The sequence below is a fragment of the Gopherus evgoodei genome, chromosome 1 (assembly GCF_007399415.2).
Source record: "Gopherus evgoodei ecotype Sinaloan lineage chromosome 1, rGopEvg1_v1.p, whole genome shotgun sequence".
NCBI lineage: Eukaryota > Metazoa > Chordata > Testudines > Testudinidae > Gopherus > Gopherus evgoodei.
Genome location: NC_044322.1, coordinates 166616328 through 166640898, shown reverse-complemented (window position 1 = coordinate 166640898; position 24571 = coordinate 166616328). Strand labels below are relative to the sequence as shown.

The following is a 24571-nucleotide window of genomic DNA, read 5'->3' as shown; positions in this document are numbered from 1 at the left end:
GCGTTCTTGGCTCCCTCGACTGGTGGCGAACGTCGTTCCGGGTGTGTGCAGGTCTGCCATTCCATCCTCCCCAGGCCTCCACATCCCTAACAACGGACGCATCCTCTATGGGCTAGGGTGCTCACCTAGGGCACCTGCGCACCCAAGGCCTTTGGTCGTCCCAGGAGTTGACGCTACACATCAATGTCCGGGAGCTGAGAGCAGTCCAGCTGGCGTGCCAAGCATTCCAGTGCCATCTGCAGGGCCGTTGTGTTGCAGTATTCACAGACAACACAACAGCTATGTATTATATAAACAAATAGGGAGGGACACGGTCCTCCCCCTTATGTCAGGAAGCGATCCAACTGTGGGACTTCTGCATAGCCCGCTCCATAGACCTAGTAGCCTCCTTCCTTCCAGGAGTCCGGAACATGCTCGCAGATCACCTGAGCAGGTCCTTCCTGGCGCACGAGTGGTCCATCTGTCCGGACATTCTCCATTCAGTTTTCTGGAGGTGGGGCTTTCCCCGCATAGGCCTCTTTGCCTCCCGGGAGAACAGGAAATGCCAGGTGTTCTGTTCCCTACAAGGTCGCTCCCCGGGCTCCCTGTCGGACGCGTTTCTCATTCCGTGGACAGGCACCTCTGTATGCCTTCCCACCGTTTCCTCTCGTCCACCGAGTTCTTCTCAAGCTCTGCAGGACAAAGCCCCGCCTTATCTTGATCCCTCCGGTTTGGCCGAGGCAGCATTGGTACACCATGCTGCACGACCTGTCTCTGTCAGACCCGATTCCCTTGCCACTCTGCCCGGACCTGATCACGCAGGACTTCGGCAGGCTGCACCACCCAGACCTGCAGTCCCTTCATCTGACTGCTGCATGGCTGCTGGCTGGTTGAGCCAACTGGAAGTTGCGTTGTTCCGCCGCAGTACAACAGGTGCTGCTGGGAAGCAGAAAGCCCTCCACGCGTTCAACATACCTTGCTAAATGGAAGCGCTTCTGTCACTGGTCCAACCAGCAGGACCTTTCTCCGCAGTCAGTATTAGTCCCCACTATCTTAGACTATTTATGGTCTCTCAAAGAGCAAGGTCTAGCGATCTCTTCTCTAAGAGTGCACCTTGCAGCTATTTCCACCTTCCATCCTGGGGAGGCTGGCAGTTCTGTTTTTTCCCATCCTATAGTTTCCAGATCCTCAAGGGCTGGAGCAACTTGGTCCCCAGGTCAACCGCCCAACCCCTACCTGGGACCTGAACTTCATCTTAACCAAGATCATGGGGCCCCCCTTTGAGCCTTTAGCCACATACTTGCTGCTGTACCTGTCCTGGAAGACAGTGTTCCTAGTCGCTGTCACCTCGGCTAGACGAGTCTCAGAACTTCGAGCTTTGACTGTGGATCCTCCATATACGGTGTTCCATAAGGACAAGGTACAGCTGCGACCACACCTGGCGTTCCTCCCCAAGGTCGTCTCTGCCTTTCACGGTAATCAGGACATCTTCCTGCCAGTCTTTTTTTTTCCCAAAACCGCACTCATCGCGACGGGAACAGCAGCTGCATACTCTGGATGTCAGCAGGGCTCTCGCCTTTTACATCGAGAGGACCAGAGCCTTCCGGCTTTCACCTCAGCTATCTGTAGCGGTGGCAGAGCGTATGGAGGGCATGGCAATCTCTTCCCAACGGATTGCATCTTGGGTGATATCCTGTATTCGGACGTGCTGTGACTTGGCTCACGTCCCGACTGGCCATCTCACCGCCCAGTCTACTCGGGCTCAAGCCTCATCTGCCGCGTTCTTGGCCCATGTTCCCATACAGGAAATCTGCTGCGCGGCCACCTGGTCTTCCATCCACACCTTTACATCGCACTATGCATTGGTCCAACAGTCCAGAGACGATGCCACCTTCGGCTCAGCGGTCTTACATTCTGCAACGTCGTGCTCCGACCCCACCGCCTAGGTAAGGCTTGGGAATCACCTAACAGGAATGGATATGAGCAAGCACTCGAAGAGGAAAAGACGGTTACTCACCTTTGTAACTGTTGTTCTTCGAGATGTGTTGCTCATATCCATTCCACACCCGCCCTCCTTCTCCACTGTCGGAGTAGCCGGCAAAAAAGGAACTGAGGAGCGGATGGGCCGGCAGGGGTATATATCAGGCGACATAGCGGCGCCACTCCAGAGGGTGCCCTGCCGGCCCACCGAGTGTTGCTAGGGTAAAAATCTCCGAACGTGCACACGTCGCGCGCACCTAACTGGAATGGATATGAGCAACACATCTCGAAGAACAACAGTTACAAAGGTGAGTAACCGTCTTTCCTCCATATATTGAATGACAATTCTAATATGGCATTTTACACATTTGTGGCCCTACATATCAGAGACAAAATTTGTTGTTTATATAACCTCGCTTATATAACTGAATTCAGAGGAGGTTCTGTAACTTAATGAAAAATCCAATTACTATAGCAAGGAATGGAGACTAAAGAATCTATGGTGTAGACAATAAAATGTCAGCATTATCACTTTGAGGGCTAAATCATGGCAATATGTAAAAATGTCCGACCTGTTGCCAGTAACTTGATTTTCAAAAATTTTGGTCATAAGGTTCTGGGTCCTTAACAATGAGAAATGTGGAGCCATTTGTTGTGATGCTGATATGTAGTACATTATTACATGCAATATATTTATTGCTGTAGGAGCTGAGAGAGATACATAACAAGCAGCAGCTTCAGAAGCAAAAGAACTTAGAAGTTGAGAAGTTGAAACAGAAGGAACAAGAGAGGAAGACGGTAGAACTGGAAAAGCAAAAAGAAACCCAAAGGTAACAGTTTTAGTTTATGCTAAATACAAAATTTATTTAGAGCCAGAGGTGTGCATAGTGTTTCACGTACAAGTAAGATAAACTTTCTGTTCCTAAGAACTTAATCTAAACTCAGTCATTTACTGAGCATCAGCAGTATGTTGGCAGCTCTATGAAACGAGGAGAAAACTCAAGTCCTTAGCCAAGACTTTTGTTTCAGCCCAAAAGGAGACTGCACTTGGAAGGGGGAAAGCCTTGTATCATTGAATCCAAAACTTAATGTGGAGACCATACTCTTGTGCATGTACAACCACACCCTTGCTTTTGGTTCTTCCTAGAACTCTCAACCAGCTGTCCTGTATGGAGATGGGAATTTGGCAAAGAAACTAGGATGCTTGGTGTGTGTTTGTGTGTTTAACAGAAATGATTCTCCAGTCCACAGATTTTTTATTTTTAAATGTCCACGCTGTTGGGAGTCTAGGGAAAAATCAAAAGGGTTGATAGTCTTCTATGCATTGAATTTTTCTGATGTTGTAACTTGTACATTTTGTATTACAGACAAGACTTAAATACTGAATAAGGAATATTTTTGTTTTAAGAATCATTTTTTCCATATATATGGTATGAAGACTAGCTGGCAACTCTCTTCCATAAGGGAGAAGTTTCATTAAAACCATAGTAGAAAATTTTAGTATGATACAGCTGTTGTAGCTGTTGGAATTTTGTTTTCAACGTTCTTTTGAAACCAATAACACACACAATGTGGGAGCATTAAACCCCTGATCTAATCAAAAGCTCTTGGTCAAGTGGTTAGAACAGAGGACTGGGAGCTAGCTAGAAAGGCCTTAAATCATAATCTGGGCCATCAGACTGTCTGAGGATCCTGGGGCAAGTCATCTAACTATGTTTCTTCTTCCCCACTCAAACCAATTTGAAAATTCGGTGAAAAACAGGATCTTGCTGAAAATCAAATTTGTGACCAAAAGGCTTTTGAAAAAATCATTAACATTGAAAGTGTGTTAATGGAGTCCAGTTAAAAGCCTCAAATTATTTACATAATGTTCTACATCTCTTCAAAAATCTCTAATATTAGTACTAAGCTGGTTGAAAATTTTCCGACAGAAGAGTTTTCTGTCAGAAAATGCTGATTCAATGAAATTGACACATTTTGCCTGATGTGCCTGCTATCTTGCCAACCCAGGCTTCCTGCTTCCCTGGCAGCCAGCCTGGCTTAGAATTTGGGAATTGTGGTCTCCGACTTTAGAGCCTGGAGAGCTGGGACCAGAAAATGTTGAAAAATTCCATGTTGGTTCTTCTGAAATGTCCCTCCCAAGAAAAATACTGCATATCCAACTTTTTCTGATTCAGAAAGAAACATTTTTGGAAATCCAAAATTTTCCAGGAGATGGAAATTCTAGGCCCCATGCAATTCTAATGGGTATGTCTGGAGACAAACAGTTTAGGATTCCATCTGATTCCTCACAGTTACATAATCATTAATCATTTGCTTGCGCCACCTGGCTTTTACCACCACCAACCTTAACATTGCCCCCTAAAGTTGTCAAAAAGGTCAAAATAATAAGTAAATAGAAAATGACTGATTTGTTTCTTGGATAATATTTTAAACCTGCCAGTATAATCTCCTGCTCCCTTTCAATGGAAGAGAAAAGATGACAACAATACACAAGAGAGAGAAAAGAATGGAATATAAATAGAGTGGGCTAGAGAATAGGTGAGAAAAGTAAATAAATAAGCTCTGAGAGACATCTACACATCATAAAGTAGTGGGAGTGTTTGCTGCTTTTATTGTAGTTAGCAGGAGACATCCTACATCTTTGTACTGTTGTGGGAAAGGGATGGGGTTTTGAGTAGTTTGTTAAATTGCAGTTTACTCTGCATGTATAGTTAAATCAGAGAAAGAATAACTTAAAATTCATCAGCATGTGCACCTAACCTTTGGATGAATGAGGACCTAGCAGCGACAACCCCAAGTTTATATGAACTTGTTTTGACTTTATTTGAAATGACAACTATGCACTGAGCATAGCACAAATAACTCAATTCTGTTTCTTTGGCAGAGGAGTCTGGGACAGTACCTGCAAGGTGAGAGGGTCCCAGAACTTGGGAACTGAGAGGTCTACACAGCAAAGGAACAGCCCTGCAGCCTGAGCCCTGTGAGCCTGAGTCAGCTGGCATAGGCCAGTCATGGGTTTTTCTTTGCTGTGTGGACATAGCCTTAGGAGATTGTGCAGGAGAAGAAAAGTATTTGAGTAATATGACCAGAACTGGCCATAGCTTTTGGGACAAGAACCTTCCTAAAGTGCAGACATGGTGTTGGAGAGAAAATAGCTAAAGTCTGTTTCCACTTGTTAATTCGATTTAAGGGCCAAATCCCACACTAGAAAAATCTGTGATGATAGAGTAAGAGAAGAATCATTTTTTCCATAGGCAACAGAGCTCCAACAGCTCCTATGCTTCTATGCAAGGTCTATGTCTGTGTCAAACTCCCTTGCATGTTTGGCTGCAGGAAGCATCTTCTCAATTTCTTCATATCCCTTTCGCCTTGTCCTCCGACATGGAGCAGAAGTGCATTGGTTCTGCTAACAGTTAGACCTTTAATTCCCACTGGTGGGTGAATCATGCAGCTCCTCTATAAAGCCATTATACTCTGCGGGTCCCATCCCCATCAATTATATCAAACTTGATTTTGAGTGGTAAGTGTTAACCATTGTACTAAATAACATCATTAAAAACTCACAGCTTTCCAGCTAAAGCAGTACAGGTCTCTCGCAACTTATGCGCATTTAACATGCACGGTTTCAACTGTCCATGAACAGCTGGGGGTGGGGTGGTGGCCTCAAGATTTAAAGGTCCTGGGGCACCACGTGTGGCTGGGAATCCAAGGGGCTTTAAATCACCCAGGGGACTCCAGCTGCAGCAGTGGCTGGTAGCCCCTGTGGCGAACTAAAGGGCCCCAGGCTCCAGCCACCATGGAGCTCCAGGCCCTTTAAATACCAGCCCCAGCCCGGCTGCCAAAGCTGCGGGCAGGATTTAAAGGGCTCGTCCAGGCTCCCCACCGCAGCAGGAAGCCTGGCGGAGCCCTTTAAATCCTGTCTGCAGCTCTGGTGGCCGGGCCTGGGGAGCATTTAAAAGGCGGCGGGGAGCCCGGTGGAGCCCTTTAAATGCTGCCGGAGCTGCGGGCAGTGTTTAAAGGGCTTGGGGATATAATTTTGACTATACGCGGTTTTCGCTTTACGCAATAACCGTGGAACGGAACCCCCACCTAAGATAAGACTTGCCTGTGTTTACTATCCATGATTACAGTACAAGCCATGAACAAATTAAGCACACTTAACACCATTAAATGCTGCATCATGCTGTCTAGAGAAGTTTATCCCTGAATGTTTTTATATAGTGCAGTCTAATAGTATTACAACAAGATTTCTGAATAATAAACTCTAAATGTATTGCAAGATCATTCACTAGTGAAGAGACACAGACTAATGTTTGAAGCAAATGGCTAAAAGGGCTGCAGCTTTACTATGTGAAGTTAAATGACATAACCGGAAGTCAGAAAGCCCTGGCAGTATTTGTAGCTGGAGAAACAGTATTCCCTTTACTATCATTGCCCTTGCACCTTACTCCTAACAATGTATTGGTGCTGGTATTGCATAACTCTTCTGCTATCCCAAGCAGTCTAATACTCCTGCCCCTGCCAGTATTGAGGCCTAAACACAGCCTGCTGTCCTGCACAAGCTGTTGTGCTGAGTAGCTTCATACCTTGCACAGAAAGATAAAATATTCTTGTTGGACTCAAGTCGTATCAGCATGTGATGGTGGCTATGCTGGTTAGGCATCAACCCAGTCTTTAGTTGGTTTGGAAGGTAGCTCTTGCCCACTTGCAAATTTAACTGTGCTGCCAGGACGCAGGTGTAAATACTGCAGTGCTCTTAATTAAACAAAATGGTGTGCTATACAAAAGGCCAAGTCCATAAATGACACACCTGTCATCAGCAACTATCAGTAATTCCACATGCATGCATGTGGTTAAAAAGCAAGCGTGAAATTGCCAGAAGAGCAAAATGACAGAGGAAACCTGTGTGTATGTAATAGCCTTGCAAAATTCTATTTCTGTACTCACTCTGAGGGCAATATTTTTTTGGCAGACAGAGTATCATTAGGTTCAGTGTTTGTTTTTGTTTTTATCCATCTTTGCAAAGGATGGGCTGGTAGAATTTGTGCCTGGGATGCTCACTTTTTATGATGTGTACAAGCCTGATCTATAAAGTGTAAGGAAAGGAAAGTAGGAACATCTAGGCCAGGGGTGGGCAAACTTTTTGAGTCGAAGGCCACATCTGGATGGGGAAATTGTATGCAGGGCCAGGGCAGGGGGTTGGGGTGCGGGAGGGAGTGCAGGCTGTGGGAGGGGTGCAGGAAGGGGCTCAGGGCAGGGGATTGGGGCAGAAGAGGGATGCGGCGTGTATGAGGGGGCTCAAGGCAAAGGGTTGGAGTACAGGAGGGGTGCGGGGTGTACAAGGGGGCTCAGGGCAGGGAGTTGGGGGGAAAGATGCAGGCAGGGTGTTGGGGGTGGGGTGCAGGAGGGGTTCGGGCTCCAGCCCAGCGCCGCTTACCTAAAGTGGCTCCGGGGTGGCAGCAGCATGCACCGGGGCCAGAGCAGGCTCTTTGCATGCTGGCCCCGGCCCTGCGCCACTCCAGGAAGCGCTGTGGGGTGTGGGGGCGGAAGGCTCCATGTGTACTGCCCTTGCTACGCCTCCAGGTACCTCCCCTGAAGCTCTCATTGTCCGCAGTTTCCCATTCCTGGCCAATGGGAGCTGCAGGGGGAGGTGCCTGGAGGCAAGGACAGCGCACAGAGCCATCTGCCCTCCCACCCTGAGGCCACAGGGAAGTGGTGCCAGCTGCTTCTGAGAGTGTCGTGGGGCCTGCAGGCTGGATCCAAAGCCCTGAGGGGCCAGATCTGGCCCACGGGCTGTAGTTTGCCCACCCTGATCTAGGTAATAGGCAGAACAGGAATATAGTAGTTTCCACTTGCTCCCCTCTAGCACCCTGGTGCTAATCCAGAGGATGAGCATGACTGACTCGCTAGTTCTTTCATGGCTCCTGCACTGTGAAGCCATGCAAAGCCAATGGGGTGGGGGGTGAAAAAGATAAAGTATCATGCTGATTTAAAGCAATAATCGTTCTGAATGTTCTGTCATCTAGGCTGCCTAGTGCTGTGCAGGAAAGGCATATTGAGAGAAATTCAGTTTTAAAGGCACAGAGCCAGCCTCTTATATAGGGTTGCCAATTTTGGTCGGACGGATTCCTGAAGGCTTCATCGCATGACATAATCTTTAGTTAAAGATTAATCTTTAATTCCTGGGGAATCCAGGAGAATCCTGCAGGGTTGGCAGATTTACTCTTGTAACAAAAGTGTTTTCAGGAAATGCAGTATTTATCAATCCAAAAGGCTTGTTTAGTTGGCCTATCTTGTTTAGGTATAAGTATTTTGAAACACAAATATATAGCCTTACATTTCCTGAGCAGATATACGATGGCTTACTTTTCAGTATTGTCACTTTAAAACCTGAAGTGCCTAAATTTAAGCTCTGAAAATTTCAAGGGTTTTTATATCTTCAAATGAATTACGTGAATTTTTTTCTACTGTTTGTCACTCTTAGAATGATTTTCTGTGGATTGTATTAATGGAACTGTGTAAAACTACAAGAAATAAAGAATAATATATTGTTGAATTTGCAACATTGGAATCTTAAACTCAAAATAGTCAGGCAATGTGAAACATGATTCTCATAGTAATACCAGCTCAGCACAGATTACATGTGAACATATCCATTTAAATCTACCTAGTAATCAGAAATGAGTAACTTCACGGTAATGACTGTGACTATAAATTTATAAAGAAATATCTTAGCCCAATTTGAGAGGGTGAACACCAGCAGTTCTAGATCTCCAAGATTTCTGCAAGACCGAGGTGTTAATTTTTTTCCCCTCTGTTTGCTGACAACTCCAGCACAAAGTTAGTGAACCATTTACCATTCAGGAGTCCTTGGTACTCTCATTATTCTTCTTCGAGTGATTGCTCATGTCTGTTCCACAGTAGGTGTGTGTGCTTGCTATGTACACCTATGCCGGAAGTTTTTCCCCTAGCAGTACCGATAGGGGAGCGCCCCTAGCGATCCGTAGAGTGGTGCCTCTGTGGCGCGGTATAAGGGGCGCTCGCGCTCCCCTGCCCCCGTCAGTTCCTTTTTACCTCCAGTAAAGGTACATTGGAACTGCTCTGCTCCAGCTTGTCTGGAGATTTCCTCTAGAACTCTTGTTCGTTCATAGTAGCAGTACCTGTAGCTGAAGTAGTTTAGTTTACTGAGCCCGGGTTGGGGCGTGCCCCGGGCTTTAAGTCGTGTGACACTTGCAGGCGGCCGATGCCTGTGAGTGACCCACATGCAGACTGTTTATGCAGCCTGGGGGAAACCCATCTTAGTGATCGCTGCAAGATTTGCAGATCTTTCAAGCCTTGGACCAAGAAAGAAAGAAAGACATTTGGCTCCGAGCTATTCTGATCAAGTCGGCCTTGACCCTGACTTCTATGCGCCACTCCGAGTCGGCACCGGGTACAGCGGCATCAGTGTGTGATGACCCTTCGGTTCCTTCCACCAGTCGGCAGCACTCCCCGTCTGCGGGGCATGCCAAGAAGGCTAAGAAGAGGTCTTCTCCTTTGAGGCACCAGAGCAAGACCAGGGGAGAGACTAGACCCACGTTGAACAGTTCTCGGTCCTCGACAGCCTCCAGGCCTCTAACTCAGGTTGAATGGAGTAGCCCGGCACAGTCAGCGTGGGCTTCCCCAGATGTCTGGGTGCCCTCCATGCCGAAGGCCTTGCAAACAGCCCAGGATGTTATGTTTCTGCCAGTACCAGGGGCACTGCCACTGTTGGCTCCCCAATCCAGAGGCAAGGCATCGCTTGAATCGCTGCAGTCACCTCCTGGTCGGTATCGTTTGTGATTGAGGAAATGTTCCCGACGTCATTCGCTGCTCAGTGACTGTCCTGTGCATAGTCCATGCCGGTCACTGTTGACCCCCACCAGGTTGTCTGGCTGGGTTCCAGCTGATGGGTTCCGGGCTCTGCCTTCAGGGACCACAGACCTCGCGAAGGGAGTGGGCCCCGTTGAGAATGAGACAGATGGCACCGGAGGTACTCGTCTCCAAGAGGCTGCCATAGCCCATCGCGTTACAGGCGTTGACGCTGTTCCCGTTCGTCATCTCACTCCAGGACCCTGCTGCAGCACCACTCCCGCAGTCCCAGACGTCAGTCACTGGCACCTTGTCATCCCAGATCCACCCTCTGGAGCTGATCGCGGAGCAGCTGCTACCAGTGGTACCGTTCCTTCATGTCGCGATCACGGTCTTGTGGTCGGCACCATTCCCAACGCCACCACTCCTCCCAGTCCGGGGACAGTACCAGATCATATGCCAGCCCAGCCTCACTTCGTAGCTGTCAGTCAATGGGACAGGCTAGTCAGGCTGAACAGCCTGTTCTGCCAGTGCCACAGCATGTGTCGTGGCACCAGGCTCCTTGGCCTGCACCATGGTACCAATGGGCCCCATGAACCCTGACACAGCCCCCAGTGGGGGCTCACTCAGTAGCCGGAGCCTCAGAAAGACTGTCAGCCTCCTTTTCCCAGCCTCCCAGAAAGGAGTTGGTGGGATGTGCATCTTCCATTCTGTGTCCAGAAGGCAACCAAGTGGTGGGACCTCTGGTACCAGCAGAGTACCGTGCCCGTATCCTCACCCTCCCCTGATGAGGCGATTACGGCCCCTCCTCCCTCTGTTCTGCAGGAGGACTCTAAAGCCTACCAGAAACTATTGAAAAGGGTGTCATCAAGCCTCAACCTTCAGGTCAAGGAGGTGGAGGAACCCTCGGACTCCCTCTTCAACGTCCTATCGGCCTCGGTACCGGGCAGGGTGGCCCTTCCACTCCACGAAGAGGTGGCAAAAATTTCAAATGCCTTGTGGCAAACCCAATCTTCCTTGCCCCCCATCTGTAAGAGGGCAGAACGGGAAGTATTTTGTGCCTGCCAAGGGACATGAATACCTGTACACTCACCCTGCCCCCAACTCCCTGGTGGTCGAGTCAGTCAACCACAGGGAGAGGCAGGGCCAACTAGCCCCTGCTCTGAAAAATAAAAACTCAAGGAGGCTGGACTTATTTGGGCGAAAGGTTTATTCATCCTCAAGTTTCCAGTTAAGAGTGGCGAACCATCAGGCTCTCCTGGTTCAGTATGAGTTCAATTTGTGGGACCCTCTACCCAGATTTGAGGACTCCCTCCAGGAGCATGACAGGAAGGAGTTCAAAGCTCTTGTGGAGGAGGGTACAGCAGCTGCCAGGGCAGGCAGCATCAGATGCTGCGGAGACTGCTGCAAGGTCCATGGCCTCCGTGGTGCCCATGAGAAGGGCGTCGTGGCTTCTGCTGCCTGGGCTGTCCAGTGAGGCGCAGAACTCCTTTCAGGATCTCCCGTTGAATGGCAAGGCCCTGTTTGTGCAACAGACGGACGTGAAACTGCACGACCTCAAAGATTCCTGCATTATGCTTAAGACACTTGGCCTCTATGTCCCGGCTCCGGCTAGGCCCAAGTTTAAGCCACAGCAGGCTCCCACCCAGGCCACCCACTCTAAATACAAGCCCCCTTATAAAAAGTCATGGAACTATAAGAAACACCCGCAGAGGCAGTCCTGGTCTTCCCGCCAGGCTGGGTCTTCCAAGGGTAAACAGATGGGGAAACGCCAGTTTTGACAGGACACCTGAGGAAAACCTACCAGTTCACATCAGGCATACAATAAAGCTTCCCTTCTCCAACTGGTTGTGTACTTTTCTCCCGGAATGGTCGCAACTGACTTTGGACCATTGGTTCCTCAACATCATCTCCCGGGGCTACACCCTCCCGTTTACCTCTACCCTGCCCAACCACCCTCTGCCCCCGTCCCTCCTGGAGGACTCCTCTCAAGAGGCCCTGCTAGAGCAGGAAGTGGGGTGGCTCCTTGACTTAGGAGCAGTGCAAGTGGTGCCAGTGGAGTTCAAACGCAAAGGGTACTACTCCTGCTATTTCCTTATCCCAAAGGCCAAAGGGGGACTCAGGCCCATCTTGGACCTGCGAGGCCTGAACTAGTACATGGTAAAGCTCAAGTTTTGCATGGTCTCTCTGGCCTCCATCATCCCCTCCCTGGATCTGGGGATTGGTACGCTGCCATCGATCTGCAGGACACATACTTCCACATTCATATATTCGAGGAGCACAGGCAGTTCCTCCGTTTCACAGTTGAGCTGAAGCACTACCAATTTATGGTCCTCCCGTTTGGCCTATCCACTGCTCCCAGGGTGTTCACAAAGTGCATGTCTGTGGTGGCGACCTACCTCAGACGTTGTGGGGTCCAAATCTTCCCCCATCTGGATGACTGGCTGGTCAAGGGCAGCTCCCAATCACATGCGGGATCACATGGCGCTCCTCCTGTCCATGTGCGCCACCCTGGGCCTGTGGGTGAACGACACCAAGTCCACGTTAGTCCCGGTACAGTGCATAGAGTTTACCGGAGCATTCCTGAATGCGACATTAGCCAGGGTCTACCTCCCACCGGACAGATTCGAGACCTTGAAAGGGCTCGTCGACACAGTCACAAAGTTTCATGTGACGACAGCCAGAGTGTGTCTCCAGCTCCTGGGTCACATGATTCGCCATGCCAGACTCAGGATGAGGCCCCTCCAGCTCTTGTTGACCTCAGTGTTTTCCCAGGCCACAAACAGGATGGACAAGGTCCTCACTGTGCTCAAGCTGGTCATCACCTCCCTACAACAGTGGTCCTCCCCAGAGAACATGCTCCGTGGGGTCCCATTCAGGGGCAGGCCCCTGTCAGTGGAGCTGATGTCCAATACCTCAGACCTGGGGTGGGGAGCCCATGTGGGGGCGTTCAGACCCAAGGTCTGTAGTCTGCACAGGACCTTGCCCTGCATATAAACGTCAAGGAGCTCAGGGCAGTCTGGCTGGCGTGCGTGGCCTTCCACTCGCACCTGGAAGGCAGGGTGGTCAGAATCCTCACAAACAACACGGCCTCAATGTCAACAGACAAGGTGGGGCCCTCTCCTCTGCTAGGAAGCTCTCAGGCTGTGGGACTTCTGTATAAGTCACGACATTTTGCCTACAGGTCTACCACCTACTGGGCACCCGGAACTCGCGGACAGATTGTCTGACCTGAGACTTCTCCTCTCAGCACAAGTGGTCTCTACACCCAGAGGTGGTGCACGGACTTTTCCAAGAATGGGGAACTCCCCAGGTGGACTTGTTCACAACTTGGCAGGACCGCCTGTGTCCCTGGTTCTGTTCCAGGCGAGGGCTGGGAGTGGGCATTATCTCCGATTCCTTCCTCCTATCCTGGTCAGGCCAGCTTCTCTATGCCTTCCCCCCAATCCCGCTGATCAGCAAGGTTCTGGAGAAGATAAAGATGGACAGAACCAGGGTCCTCCTGATTGCCCCAGTGTGGTCCAGGCAACATTGGTATGAGACCCTCACGAGCGTGGCAGTCTCCCTGCCGTGGCTGTTGCCATCCCACCGAGACCTGCTTTCCCAGGACCAGGGCCCTCTCCTCTACCCCAACCTAGCAGCACTTCACTTCATGGCGTGGCTGCTTAATGGTTAGGCCAGGAGGAAAGGACGTGCTCAGAATGGCTTTAGCACATCCGCTTGGAAAGCAGGCAACTCTCCGCACGCCAAGCCTACTTGGCAAAGTGGTCTCGGTTTTCCCGATGGGCAGCTGAGCAGAGTGTTTCCCCTGTGGCGCCTCGATCCAGCTCATTTTAGACTATCTCCTTCACCTTGTAACCCAAGGCCTGGCACCCTCATCCATCAGTGTGCACTTGGCGGCCATATCTGCCTTTCACCCGCTGCTGCAAGGGCACACTGTATTCTCCCATGCTATGATTGGCCAATTCCCTAAGGATTGGATCGTCTCTTCCCCTTTGTTAGGCCCTCAGTCCTGCAGTGGGACCTGAACTTGGTGCCATCCTGGTTGATGGGTCCCCCCTTGAGCCATTAGCTACATGCTCCTGGTCACACCTCTCGTGGAAGGTGGCCTTTCTGGTGGCGATCATGTCAGCTAGACAGGTCTCAAAACTCAAGGTCCTGACCTCCAATGGTCCATAAGGATAAGGTCCAGCTCTACCCACATCCTTCATTCCTCCCAAGGTGGTCTCCACCTACAACAAGGGTCAGGACATTTTCCTGCTGGTCCTCTTCCCCAAGCCTCATGCATCCAGTGAGGAGCGCTACCTCCACATGTTGCATGTGAGATGGTCTCTGGCCTTTTACCTGGAATGGATTAAGCCATTCAGAAAGTCTTTGCAGCTGTTTATTGCCTCAGCCAAATGCATGAGGGATTGACCGACATCCACTCAGCAGCTCTCCAACTGGATCACATCATGCATCCATACCTGTTATGACTTGGCTGGAATTCCCCCACAGTCGATTGTGAGGGGACACTTGACTAGAGCACTGGCCTTGTCGGCTGCCTTTTTAGCCCTCGTCCCCATTCAGGACATTTGCAGGCCTGCCACATGGTCTTCAGTTCACACATTCATCTCACATTATGCGATCATCTCCCAGACCAGGGAAGACACTGGGTTCGGCAGATCTGTGCTCCATCTCGAGAGTTTGTGAACTCCTACCCACCTCCAACAGATATAGCTCTGAATCACCTACTGTGGAATGCACGTGAGCAATCACTCGAAGAAGAAAAGACAGTTCTTCTTCGAGTGATTGCTCACATCCATTCCAGTTAGGTGTGCGCGCTGCGCGTGCACGTTCGTCGGAAACTTTTTACCCTAGCAACTCCAGTGGGCCGGCAGGTCGCCCCCTGGAGTGGCGCCGCCATGGCGCCCAATATATATCCCTGCCGGCCCGCCCGCTCCTCAGTTCCTTCTTACCGCCGTGTCGGTCGTTGGAACTGTGGAGCGCAGCATAGCTGTCCTCCACGTCCCTAGCTCTCCTAGTTCTCTATCGTTTATCTATCGTTCATCTCTAGTTCCATTATAGTTGTTAATTAGTTTGTTAAGCAGATAGTTAAGTTAAATAGTTGCTAAGTAGTTCTTTGCCGGGGGCTTAGCCCTTCCCGGCACCCGGCGCCAGGCTCATGCCTGTTTCGCCGGGCTTCAAGCAGTGTGCGGCCTGCAAGAAGCCCATGCCTACCAGCGATCCCCACGAAGCGTGCCTGAAGTGCCTCGGGGAATCGCACAGATCCGACAAGTGCCGCATCTGTAAGGCCTTTAAGCCAAGGACAAAGAAGGAGAGGGATCAAAGGCTCCGAACTCTCCTAATGGAGGCGGCACTTGACCCGACGGCTTCGCAGGCCGTGGTATCGGCACCGGCACCGGATCGCTCCGGCACCGAGAAGACTCCTCGGCACCGACCCTCTCCGGCACTGGAGTCAGAGCCAAGGCCGTCGAAGTCTGATACTCCGGCCAGGAAGACCCGGCTAGAGCGCCCGGCCTCGACATCGGCCGTGGCGCCGCCGGCACCGTCAGCACCGTTGACTCCGGGCCCGGCGGGTCCGTTGAGTCCGGTACCGCCGAGCTCCCCCATGAGATCTGGGGTTGAGATAGTGGTCCCGTCCACACCGGAGACCTTCGCCTCGGCTCGGGACCTTATTGCCCTGACTGAGCCCACTCGGCTGCCACCCCCGGTACCTCCGGTGCGGGTCGTGTCCAGAGGCAAGCCCATGATATCGGCACCGCCCAGAGACAGTCGTTCACGATCCAGGTCCCGACGTCTTGGGCGCTCCAGATCCCGACGCCGCTCGCAGTCCCGGCACCGCTCCCCTCAGCGGTACCGGTCGCACTCGCGGCACCGGTCGGCATCGAGACGGTCGCGGTCAGGCTCCAGTCGTCGACACCGGCACCGCGATTCCAGGAGCAGGTCCCGACGCTACTCGCCGCACCGGTCGACCTCCCGGCACCGAGCTGGTGGCAGGTCCCGGTCGACCTCCCGGCACCGAGCTGGTGGCAGGTCCCGGCACCGAAGCGGCGCCCTGTACCGATCAGGATCCCGGCACCGTGACAGATCCCGGTCCCGATCCCGGCACCGATATGACTCCCGGCACCGGTCCCCAGCACCGAGACGATCCTCCGTGCCGGCCCGCGCAGACCCTTACCATCCACGGTCGGCCCCACCATGGCCCTCGAGACAGCCGTCCGTATCTTCCCAGACGGACAGCGGGTATGCGCTGGGCACCGACAGGCAGGCGGCGCTGTTTGGTGATCCGCCGCTGCAGGACCAAGGCCCACAACAGTGGGGATTCTGGACACCCTGGGCATACCATCAGGCCCAGGGCCCCCAGCAGCTCCCTGCTAGACCGGCGACTGCGGAGCGTAGGGCCCCTGAAGCCTCGTTGTCTCGCCCCCCTCCGTCCCCGGAAGGGGAGGAAGGGTCCAAGCAGCAGGACTCCACTGCGGCTCCGGAGGCAGAGGCGAGGGCTGAGGAAGACCCTCAGTTAGACACTCTCGTGCCTGGGGTCTCATCTTCCTCCTCCCCGGATGAGGCGGTGGTGGGTACCTCCTCCAACAGTCCCCCCCCCGCTGGATCTCAGGGCGCACCAAGACCACCTCAGGCGCTTGGTTCAAAATCTGAGTCTGCAGGCAGAGGAGGTCTCGGAGATAGAGGATCCAATTGTAACCATCCTCTCTTCTGATGCTCCGACCAGGGTCGCCCTGCCCTTCATACGGACCATCCAGGCCAACGCCAATACCATCTGGCAGTCCCCGGCCTCCATCCCTCCGACAGCGAAAGGAGTCGAGAGGAAGTACATGGCCCCTTCTAGGGGATACGAATATCTCCATGTACACCCGACTCCGGGTTCACTGGTGGTGCAATCAGTGAACGATAGGGAGCGTCATGGCCAGGAGGCTCCAGCCCCCAAATCCAGAGAAGCCAGGCGGATGGACCTCCTTGGCCGTAAGGTGTATTCGGCTGGGGCGCTGCAGCTCAGGGTCTCCAACCAGCAGGCCCTGCTGAGCAGATATGCCTTTAATTCCTGGGTGGCAGTGGACAAATTTAAGGAGCTGCTGCCACAGGATGCTCGCCAAGAGTTTACGGCCATCTTGGACGAAGGCAAGAAGGTCGCACGCACGGCCTTACAAGCCTCCTTGGACGCTGCGGACTCGGCTGCCCATACCCTCGCGTCAGGAGTTACGATGCGTCGCATCTCCTGGCTGCAGGTTTCCGGACTTCCGCCGGAGCTCCAGCATACCATACAGGACCTTCCTTTCGAAGGCCAGGGCCTGTTTTCTGATAAGACAGACCCCAGACTCAAGAGTCTAAAAGACAACCGGGTTATTATGCGGTCCCTCGGGATGCACACCCCCGTGACGCAGCGTAGACCCTTTAGGTCGCAACAACAACAGCAACGTAGGCCGTTTTCCCAGTTCCGCCAGCGGCAGGACCTTTACAGGCGCCGCGGCAGGAACGGAAGGCGCAGACAGGTGGGGAACCAAGGGGGGCAGAACCAAGGCTCCTCAAAACCCCCGCCTGGTCCTAAGCCTTCATTTTGAAGGTGCGCCCGAGGGCGCGGTAACAGTTTCCCCTATGGATCCTTCCCCCCCGTTTTCCAGCCGCCTTTCGTTTTTCCTCCCGGCGTGGTCCCAAATAACATCGGACCGCTGGGTCTTGAGCATGGTGCAGACGGGATACCGCCTGCAGTTTGTTTCATTTCCTCCTTCCCGCCCTCCTTCCTCGTCCCTCTTCAGGGACCCCTCTCACGAGCAATTCCTTCGGCAGGAGGTGCAGACGCTCCTCAGCAAAGGAGCTATAGAGGCGGTTCCGGAAAACGAGAAAGGCAAGGGGTTTTATTCCCGCTACTTTCTGATCCCCAAGGCCAAGGGGGGCCTCAGGCCTATCCTCGACCTGCGAGAACTCAACAAATACCTCGTGAAGTTGAAGTTCCGCATGGTATCCCTGGGGACCATTATTCCATCCCTGGATCCGGGAGACTGGTACGTCGCCCTCGACATGCAGGACGCGTATTTCCACATTGCCATTTGGCCACGCCACAGACGCTTTCTCCGCTTCGTTGTGGGGGCTCTTCATTATCAGTTTGCAGTCCTCCCATTCGGCCTGTCCACGGCCCCGAGGGTGTTTACAAAATGCATGGCAGTTGTCGTGGCGCATCTTCGGCGCAACCGTGTCCACGTGTTCCCTTATCTGGACGACTGGTTGATTCGGGGCACGTCGGAACAGCAAGTCAACAGCCATGTCCGCGTGATCACCGGCATGTTTGCAAGTCTGGGCCTCTTGATAAACACAGACAAGTCCACCCTGAGGCCCACGCAGAAGGTGGAATTTATCGGGGCCGTCCTGGACGCCACTGTGGGCAGGGCCTCCCTGCCTCTGCAACGGTTTCAGACCATGGCGGCGATCGTTCAACGTTTGCGGTCAGCCCCATTGACGTCAGTGAGGACATGTCTAACCCTGTTAGGCCACATGGCGGCGTGCACCTTTGTGACCGACTACGCTCGGCTCCACATGAGGCCTCTCCAGCTGTGGCTTATCAGTCATTACAGGCCGGCAAGGCAACCGTTAGACATGTTAGTCACAATCCCCCAGAAGGTCTTAGATTCTCTCGGCTGGTGGTTAGACCAGTCCGTATTATGTGCGGGTCTTCCCTTCCACCCCTCTCAGCCCTCGGTATCCCTGACAACGGATGCCTCAGATCTAGGCTGGGGGGCCCACCTAGGGGCCCTGCGGACACAGGGCCTGTGGTCCCAGGAGGAGGTGGGGCTACACATCAACATGCGGGAGTTGAGAGCGGTCCACCTTGCTTGTCAAGCGTTCTGTCATCAGCTTCAGGGTCGTTGTGTCGCCGTGTTCACGGACAACACGACGACCATGTACTATATCAACAAGCAGGGCGGCACCAGGTCCTCCTCCCTGTGCCACGAGGCGATACGACTCTGGGACTTTTGCGTAGCCCACTCCATTCACCTCAGGGCTTCCTTCCTCCCTGGAGTACGGAACACGCTGGCGGATCGATTGAGCAGATCCTTCCTGTCACACGAGTGGTCCCTTCGCCCGGACGTCGCTCTCTCCATTTCCGGAGGTGGGGTTATCCCCGGGTGGACCTCTTCGCGTCCAAGGGGAACAGGAAGTGCCAAGCGTTCTGCTCCTTTCAGGGCAGGGAGCCGGGGTCGATAGCGGATGCCTTCCTCATCCAGTGGTCGACCCACCTGTACTATGCGTTTCCCCCGTTCCCTCTGGTCCACAAGGTCCTCCTGAAGGTGCGCAGAGACAGGGCTCTCGTGATCATGGTGGCCCCGGCATGGCCCAGGCAGCACTGGTACACCATGCTGCTGGACTTGGCCATAGCCGACCCAGTTTCCCCTGCCCCTTCATCCGGACCTGATTACCCAGGACCACGGGACCCTCTGTCACCCAGACCTGCAGTCGCTGCACCTAGCGGCGTGGCTCCTGCGTGGCTGACTGGTTCCGAGCTGCGCTGCTCCACGCCTGTGAGAGAGGTGCTCTTGAGCAGCAGGAAACCGTCCACAAGAGCCACATATTCGGCGAAATGGAAGCGCTTCTCCTGTTGGTGCGTAGAGAGAAATCTCCGCCCTATGGAAGTTTCGATAACCGAAATCTTAGACTACGTTTGGTCCCTCAAAGGGCAAGGTCTGGCCTTATCGTCGTTGCGAGTCCACCTAGCAGCTATCTCCACCTTTCACCCGGGTGCGGACGGTCGCTCCGTTTTTTCTCACCCGACGGTGTCGAGATTCCTGAAAGGGCTGGAACGTTTATTCCCTAACGTCCGTCCCCCTGCTCCAACCTTGGATCTTAACCTGGTGTTGTCACGGCTTATGGGGCCCCCCTTTGAGCCATTAGCTACTTGCTCCCTGCTCTACCTCTCTTGGAAAACTGCCTTTCTAGTGGCTATCACCTCAGCTAGACGGGTGTCGGAGCTCCGAGCTCTTGTGGTAGACCCCCCATATACGGTCTTCCACAAGGACAAGGTGCAGCTGAGACCACACCCTGCTTTTCTGCCCAAGGTGGTCTCAGCCTTCCACGTCAACCAAGAGATTTTCCTTCCGGTTTTTTTCCCAAAACCTCACTCCTCAGGCAGGGAGCAGCAGCTCCACTCGCTGGATGTCCGTAGGGCTCTCGCGTTCTACATAGAGAGGACTAAGCCCTTCCGAAAATCCCCCCAGCTTTTCGTGGCGGTAGCAGATCGTATGAAAGGGCTTCCTATCTCCTCCCAGAGGGTATCCTCTTGGGTTACGTCCTGTATCAGGACCTGTTATGACTTGGCCCATGTCCCTACGGGCCGTGTGACTGCGCATTCTACCAGGGCGCAGGCGTCGTCGCTGGCTTTCCTCGCCCGCGTGCCCATCCAGGAAATCTGTCGGGCAGCGACCTGGTCATCGGTCCACACCTTTGCTTCCCACTACGCCCTGGTCCAGCAGTCGAGGGAGGATGCGGCCTTCGGAACTGCAGTGCTCCGTGCCGCGACTTCTCACTCCGACCCCACCGCCTAGGTATGGCTTGGGAGTCACCTAACTGGAATGGATGTGAGCAATCACTCGAAGAAGAAAAGACGGTTACTCACCTTTGTAACTGTTGTTCTTCGAGATGTGTTGCTCACATCCATTCCACACCCGCCCTCCTTCCCCACTGTCGGAGTAGCCGGCAAGAAGGAACTGAGGAGCGGGCGGGCCGGCAGGGATATATATTGGGCGCCATGGCGGCGCCACTCCAGGGGGCGACCTGCCGGCCCACTGGAGTTGCTAGGGTAAAAAGTTTCCGACGAACGTGCACGCGCGGCGCGCACACCTAACTGGAATGGATGTGAGCAACACATCTCGAAGAACAACAGTTACAAAGGTGAGTAACCGTCTTTTACCTTTTCCGTAACTGGTGTTCTTTGAGATGTGTTGCTCATGTCTACTCCACATCCTGCCCTCCTTCCCCTCTGTCAGAGTTGTCTGGCAAGAAGGAACTGAGGGTGGGGAGAGCACGCAGCGCCCCTTATAGCGCACCATAGAGGTGCCACTCCAGAGGTTGCTAGGGCGCTCCCCTATGGATACTGCTAGGGGAAAAACTTCTGGCAGCGGTGCACGTGGTGAGCACGCACACCTACTGTGGAATAGACATGAGCAACACATCTCAAAGAATACCAGTTACAGAAAAGGTAACTGTCTTTTTCACTGTTTTGCTTCTTAGAGGTGCTTCTGCAGAACTCCGATTGTAAACCCACAGATTTCATATGCATGGCTGAAAATATAGGGTTATATTAAGAACTGAGTTGCAGCCTTCATTGTCAAATTGTTATAGTATCCTGCTGCTAGATATTTTCTGGGCAATTACTCTGATTTCCATTAAATGTAGTTTTTTGTAGTCTTAGTAGTATTCTCTTAGTTAGCTGAGTCACGAGCATGGCTCTTTTTCATTAGATGCTGAGCTCTACTGGCAGGGTTTTCAAAATGTCATGTCTTCTGGGATTTTTTAGCAGTAAGGAGATGCTATGTGGTGGGTGTTCTTGATATTTCTCATCATCATTAATAGAACTATGTAAGCTGCTAACATGAATCACATATTCACAAGAAAACTAAATATTATGTTTACTTCCCTTTGTCTGCTTTAAAAAAAAAAATTGTAATTGACAGACGAATCCAGGAAAGGGATAAACAGTGGCTTGATCGAGTGCAACAGGAGGAAGAGCACCAGCAGCAAAAAAAACTTCAGGAAGATGAAAAGCCAAAAAGGGAAGAAATAATCAAGAAAACAGACAGTGAGGATAAGGGCAAACAGGAAATGCAAGATAAACTGAATAAGCTTTTCCATCAATATCAAGAGCCAGCCAAGCCAGCCATCCAGGCGCCCTGGTCAAGTGCAGGTATGGAAGAGTAAGGAAATCTATTGCATACAGCTCCTAAAACAGGGGTCGGCAACCTTTCAGAAGTGGTGTGCCGAGTCTTCATTTATTCACTCTAATTTAAGGTTTCACGTGCCAGTAACACATTTTAACGTTTTTAGAAGGTCTCTTTCTGTAAGTCTATAATATATAACTAAACTATTGTTGTATGGAAAGTAAATAAGGTTTTTAAAATGTTTAAGAAGCTTCATTTAAAATTAAATTAAAATGCAGAGCTCCCTGGTCTGGTGGCCAGGACCCAGGTAGTGTGAGTGCCACTGAAAATCAGCTCTTATGCCGCCTTCAGTACCTGTGCCATAGGTTGCCTATCCCTGTCCTAAAACATAAATTCCCCCTCCTCCTGTCCTATCTTCTTATTCTGTATGTTGGATATTCTGTATTCAAACTAAGTCACTAATCTTGTTTAAATAAATGATTTAAGGCTTACATTGTCCACTCTGCATCACAGATCTCTTCTGGGCGCTGTTGCTCTCCCTACAAGTGTGGAATTTAATAGAAGTCACATAGGGAGTGAAGGGGACTGGATGAGATGCACCATGCAGCTTGGAGAAGCGAGTTTAGTTGTAAACTGGTGCTTGTCTCCAACACACTATTATTTCTCAAAACAATGAGATAAAATAATGTTGCCATGTTTCACCTTTTAAAGGCAAAATTGCACTTCAAAAAACTTTCTTTACCCCTGTGTACAGTTTGTATGCTAGTCTGTAACATCTGCTTTGGGATCCTTCAAAGCGGAGGCAGTATGTAACTAGGCAGTCATATACAATTTAAAAAAACAAACAAAAATCCAAATTGTCTGGAAAAAACCTTAAAACCAGTTTAGGGGGAATAAATACAGTAGATGTTATCCATCAGCCGTGTAGTATTTGCCAGGTGCAGTTTAATGAGGCTGTAAAAGGTCACTATATGGATAATGACCCTCTAGACCAGGAACTTACTGATCAAGTTAATCCATTATGTCAGTGCAGTGCTTCAAAACAAAACAGGGAAAGTTTGTAAAATCATTGTACATGGTTTTAAATGCAGTTATTTTCTATATAAATAGCAGTGTGTTTCATAAAAGCTAAAAGCATATTATTTTAAATAGGTGGTGCTAAAGGAGAAAATAGAGAGAAAATGTAAGTTTAATTATTTGTTTGCTTATTCCCCCTTATGTAAAATGGGGATAGTACTTATTCTGCCTCTCAGGGGCATTGTGATAATTAACACTTTGCCTCTCATATTTTTTTTACCTCTCTTCTTCTAAAGTGTTTCACAAACATTTTTGTTTAGTTTTTAATATGTATTTTTCTTCCTCTATATATAGAGAAAGCTCCACTAACTATTTCTGCTCAGGAGGATGTAAAAATAGTATATTATCGAGCATTGTATCCTTTTGAAGCCAGAAGCCATGATGAAATCTCTATTCAGCCAGGTGACATAGTCATGGTAAGAAGAGTGTGATGTTGCTTGAAAAACTGTACTTTGTTTTACATCTCTGCTTCTATTTTTATACCAGTATTTTATTCAACCTAACTTTGAATTTACATATACCACAAGTGTTACAAGCAAACTGTAAAGACTGAAATGTACAGTATATGCTATCATTTATTATCTCTGCTGTTAGAATAATGAGAAAGGCAAGGTGAGTGAGGTAATATCTTTTATTGGACCAACTTTTATTGGTGAGGAAGATAAGCTGTCGAGCTCACACAGAGCTCTTCTTCTAGTCTGGGAAACTTAGGTCTGTAGTGTAGGACTGGCCTATGTCAGTATAACTATATTGCTCATGGGTGTGGAACTTCTATTGACTCAGCTACTGCCAGGGAACTGGATTAACTACGCCAACTGGAGAAACTCTCTGGTTGGCATAATAGTGTCTTCACTAATGTGCTACAGTGGTATAGTTGCACATGTGCAGCTGTGACGCTGTACATGAAGACAAGACCTTACTCAGAGTGTCATAGCTAAATACAAAATAGAACAGTTTACTATAAATAGTTAGCACACATTTCAAGGGAGCATACAAGGTGAAATTGCCTGTTAACACACCTCTAAGGCACAGGGAAGAAAGGGTTTTTTTTAGCAGGTTATAGATTGTTGTGCTAAACCATAAATCCAGTGTCTCTATTCAGTCCATGATTTTTAGTGACTAGCAAAGTTATGAATTTAAGCTCCCAGGACATCTTTTGAAAGTATTGTGCAGATTTCCTTTGAGGATGAGGACTGAGAGGTCAGATATAGAGTGATCACTATGTGAAAAGTGTTCACCACAGGCGATGTGACATTTTTGTGTCTTGTCATTTTCCTGTGAGTTCATTTGAGAGCATAGTGATTGTCTGGTTTCACCCACAGATTTGCTATTGGAGCATTTAGTGCCCTGGATGAGGTAAACGATATGTTGTGATAGGTATGTGCAGAACGCAGGGATCTTGAAAGGTGTATTGTGGAGAGTGTTGATCATTGTAGCAGGTTTTGCATCTGTTTTTCTGGCAGAGTCTGTCACTGCTTTGATTTGGTGTGTCCTAGCATGTGGGGAGCTTGCTTCTGATGATGAGCTTTGAGAGTTTGGGCGGGGGGGGGGGGGGCGCGTTGTTTGGAGGTTTGAAGAGGGGGTTCAGGAAAGATTTTTTTTTCAGGATAGGCTCCGCATCGGATATGGGTTGTAGTTGTTTGATAATACCTGTATGGGTTCCAGTATGGGGTGGTAGATGACAAGTAGGGCTGTAGAGTTTGGCGGGGGAGTGCGAGAAGTGGTTATATCTGTATTTGAAGCAGGTTCTGTTTGGGTGGCCTGTTCCATGATGCGATCTACTTCTCTGGAATGTCCTTGTTTGGTGAAGGCAGTTTTGA

General features: G+C 50.7%; 1 protein-coding gene across 9 annotated transcripts in view; it reads left to right on the top strand.

Annotated features, from left to right (window-relative positions):
* The window catches only part of ITSN1 (intersectin 1), a 238546-nt gene that overhangs the window by 122323 nt on the left and 91652 nt on the right, over positions 1-24571 (top strand). For all 9 annotated transcript variants that reach the window (XM_030578552.1, XM_030578544.1, XM_030578535.1 and 6 more), the window contains 3 exons: positions 2665-2789; positions 21471-21700; positions 23046-23167. In XM_030578552.1, coding sequence (XP_030434412.1) covers positions 2665-2789; positions 21471-21700; positions 23046-23167 — 477 coding nt within the window. The remainder of the gene's footprint in view (positions 1-2664; positions 2790-21470; positions 21701-23045; positions 23168-24571) is intronic.